General features: G+C 32.4%; 1 protein-coding gene across 1 annotated transcript; it reads right to left on the bottom strand.

The window, feature by feature from the left end:
- Window positions 1-719: 719 nt before the first annotated feature.
- LOC111875870 (eugenol synthase 1) lies at window positions 720-3,170 on the bottom strand. The gene is made up of 5 exons (XM_023872397.2): window positions 2,898-3,170; window positions 2,682-2,816; window positions 2,315-2,552; window positions 1,123-1,326; window positions 720-1,014 (listed from the first exon to the last, which is right to left on the bottom strand). The coding sequence occupies exons 1-5, from the start codon at window positions 3,081-3,083 to the stop codon at window positions 848-850; spliced, it is 930 nt and encodes a 309-aa protein (XP_023728165.1). The 5' UTR covers window positions 3,084-3,170; the 3' UTR covers window positions 720-847.
- Window positions 3,171-3,990: the final 820 nt, after the last annotated feature.

Genomic DNA, 3,990 nt, shown 5'->3' on the forward strand with positions numbered 1-3,990 from the left:
GGCCAAGCGGGTACCGACAAAATCAAAGCCGATGCAACTTACTTAACTTGATCATCTCTCAAAGCTTCTTCATTTCCTAGTTGTACTTTGTGTTTGCATACTGATACCAAATAGTGTAGGATATGAGTGTTCCATTCATTGTGTTTAGGATTGGGGTGGATTCAGCTTAAATGAGAGAAAAAGAAAGAAGTTGATGTGGTGTTTATGTGACATCAAGGTTCGGAGTGGTGACAAAGTTGATGCGGTACTCATGTGACATCAAGGTTGGGAGGGGTGGGAGGGATGACATAGAATGGATCTCTCTCACATAAATTCCACATCAGTTATTCTCTCTCCTTTTACCTCCAACCCTCCCAACTTTACCTAAGAAATTGTCATCCCTTCCATCCTTCACTTTTTGATATTTACAAAGATGCACAAAGTACAAGTTCAAAATGCAAGAAAAAATGTGTGAGAAGAAACAAAGGGCGACGGAACGTCACTATGGAAGACTCATTCCGTCCACCCTTATGCAGAAGATTCCATAGTTGGCATAGAAATACAAAAAAAATATAGTCCACAAATGACAAAATATTTCCAAAGTGCAGTTAAAAATGAGCATTTGACTATTTTCACAAGTATACCGCCCCAAAACCAAATGTGCTGGCACAGTTTGATTTCAAGGTTCATTGGTCTTCTTCATTTTTCTTTTATTCACAAAATGTTGTATTACTTGTGGATTCGATAATCAACGACCCAAAATTTATTCCACAAAATATCATATTGATCAAACACTTCTATTATAAAAACACGCAATACAACACTATAATACAAACCAAACCGCGATCATATAGAAAATTTGGTCAAATCAAACAAATTGATCAAGGTATTCCTCAACGGTAGTGTATTTCACATCCGGGTATAGCTCAGAAGCCTCAACACCAAATGACGGCTCTATCTCAAAGTTGTCAAGATCTCCCTTTACAAAGATCGAGTGGTTGATCGCTAAGAAGATATTAATCGGAAATCCAGACTCTGAAAAAATCACATAGACAAAATATGAAAAACAGAAAATTATTTAAAAAAAAAAAAAAAAAAAAAAAGAAAAAAAACAAAACGAACATTTATGGTTCAATTGCATACCTTGAATAAGCTTGAGAACTTGTTCCTCGGGAACATAATCTTTTTCCAAGGATTTGCCGATCTTCTTCTCCCATAGGGAAACAAGATCATTGAAAGAGAGTGTGTTTTTGGAGGGTTTAATGTAAAGAATTTTGTTTAATGTTCTGGGGTCATCCACAGCTTTGATTGTGTAGGTACCAATGTCATGTTCTTCGTTGTAAATAACTACAAATACATATCAAAAAAACATATTTTTAACATCTCAATAATAAATAACATATATTTTATTTTTATGTTATTTATTAGACTATAACATTTATAATATGTAAATAAATATTGTTTAATTTATGACAATATTTTATGTTATCAAAATTTTGAATTTATAATAATAAGCTCTAAATATTATATTTAGTATTGGGGAATTCATTAAACTAACCAATCTAAATGAGCTATTTAAATCAATTTTTTTTTTTAATTTTAGAAAAAAAAGACTACTTTCTCTCAAATATTTCATTCATCTTCAAATTCCTCAGTTTTTTTCCTATTTTTGCATATTTTTTTCAAAAAAAAAATATGTTTATTTATATCCTAAATGTTCATTTCGTAATTTTTAATATCAATGTTTTCAATCAAATATCTAATTTTATGTCTTAATATCATATATACTTCTTATTTATTATATTTGTTTAATCTTTTTGTTATATTTAATAAAAAATAAAAAAGAAATCTTGAAATTCTAGAATTATTCATCAGATTTGATTTCTGATTTATTCTTGAAACTGCGGAGTTGTTTTTCGGACTCTAAAGTTTTAGTCAGAAATTCGGAATATGAGTATAGAAGTCAGTGTTAGTATGAAATGTATATTTTGTCACAGAAAGTATTTTTCTGCGGTTTGAAACGTCTCCATTACGGATTAAGTTGTTATTTTGCAAAAAAAAAATAATAATAATAATAAATAAAAAAAAAAAGAATCTTTACATGCACATTATGTGTTAGTTTAGCTAATTTTACCTTTAATATTTTTAAAGCTTTTTCATGAAATTTTTATAATTATATATTGTGTGTAGACAGTTAACTTTTAATATCAAAGTATTCAAGAATATATGTGACAATAGTGTCACGATTATTGTGGTTTTAGAATGTGGTTTGAATAGATTATTTATTCAACTTCATTTTTGTGTTTTAAAAGTATGATTAAAGATAATCTTTTACCTTTGGGACTTCCATCGCCAAGGATGGTTACTTTATCTCTCGGAGGAGCGGTGGCTCCGGCCTGAACCATCGTCGGCAGGAAGTAGCCGGCGAAGCAGCCGGAAGCGACGTACGTGAACGGAATCCCTGCGGCCTCAATCGCTCTACGGATCTGCACTTTCCCTGCAAATGTGGAACTCGCCGGCTCAACTGCATTTTGACGATCCACATCTACCCCAAACTCCGATGGGAAAAACCTCTAAACCAAAACACGATTCAGTATCAATTTGTAAAATTTTCCCATGCGATTGTAATCAACTTGTAGGAAATTAGTACAACGTTATGGATTAAAAGGTTTTTTAGGGTTAATATTGATGTCCAAACACACCTTAACATTTCCAGCTTCTTTAATGGCGGCAATGATTTTGGTTTGATCTGGTATTTGCATATTACCGACGGTTGATATCACCACATCTACCTGTTTAATCGCGTTCACCAAGCTTTCATGATCGTTCAGATCACCCTGTTCATCATCAAACGTCAATTAATTTTTAAATTAATAAAAAAAAAACATGTTTATAATGACGAAAATCATGAAACATACGTAAACAAGAGTGACGCCGGAGTTCTTGAAGCTCTGAACAAGCTTACCCTTCACAGGGTCCGCCACCGTGGATTCTCGAACCAGAACGGAGGTTGGGTGGCCGGCCTTTGCACTAGCGTCGACCACGAATTTTCCGATGTACCCAGTTCCACCGATGACCAGAATCTTGCTGATTTCTGTTGCCATTTGTTTTTTTCTTTTATTACTATTTTTTTTTCTGGTGAAAATTGTTTCTCCGGTGAAGAGGAGTTGGTAGTGGTGGACTCGATTAGTGAAGCACTACCAAAATTTATACGTGCTCTGGGTGAAGAGTGAATTCACCAAAATACCCCCAATATGGGTGGCCTTTCCATTTCAATTGTAAAAGTAGTGGCGCCCATACCAAGTTACCAACCCTTCTTTATCGTGTTTTTTTTTCTCCAAATGGTAACGGTTTTTTTCCATTTTTTTTTAAATAAATCATGTATAAAAATGGTTATAAAAATTAAATTTCTATAGCCACATACTCACAAGCTACGATTTTTAATAAAATGTTTCAAGAAGTTGTATTCATCAAAAGTCTTTGATCTTGCCAATATGAGATCAAACTCCCAAAGTGACAAATTGTAAGCAATTTGATCAAACATGTTTTCGGATAAACTTTAGTATTCATATTTATGTTTATTTTGTACATATTTAGATTAATTTGTATTTTATGATAAGACATCGTTTGACATACATGGTTTTTTCACGTCTACCCAAAAGGACAGGGTAGTGAACTTGATAATTTCTACAATTTTGTCCATTTTAAGGATATTAGGCATAATAATTACTTATATACTATTAAATTGCTTATATTCGTATGAAAATAATATTAACTCAACCTTGAATACGAGAAAATTAGATTGTTTTAAGTTTTATTATAAAGTTAAAAAGTATATATGCAATTTTATCAAATAAAAAAAAAAAAAAAGAAAAAGATTTTGCCTTGGGGTCGCACTCGATCGTTGAAGAAAGTTGTCCCCACGGATAACTTAAAGCATAGTCCATCGAGATGGTTCATGATTATGAAACCGACGTTTGGTCCTACAAGAATAATCATAAAGGTAGGTAC

Source organism: Lactuca sativa, chromosome 1 (assembly GCF_002870075.4).
Source record: "Lactuca sativa cultivar Salinas chromosome 1, Lsat_Salinas_v11, whole genome shotgun sequence".
Lineage (NCBI taxonomy): Eukaryota > Viridiplantae > Streptophyta > Magnoliopsida > Asterales > Asteraceae > Lactuca > Lactuca sativa.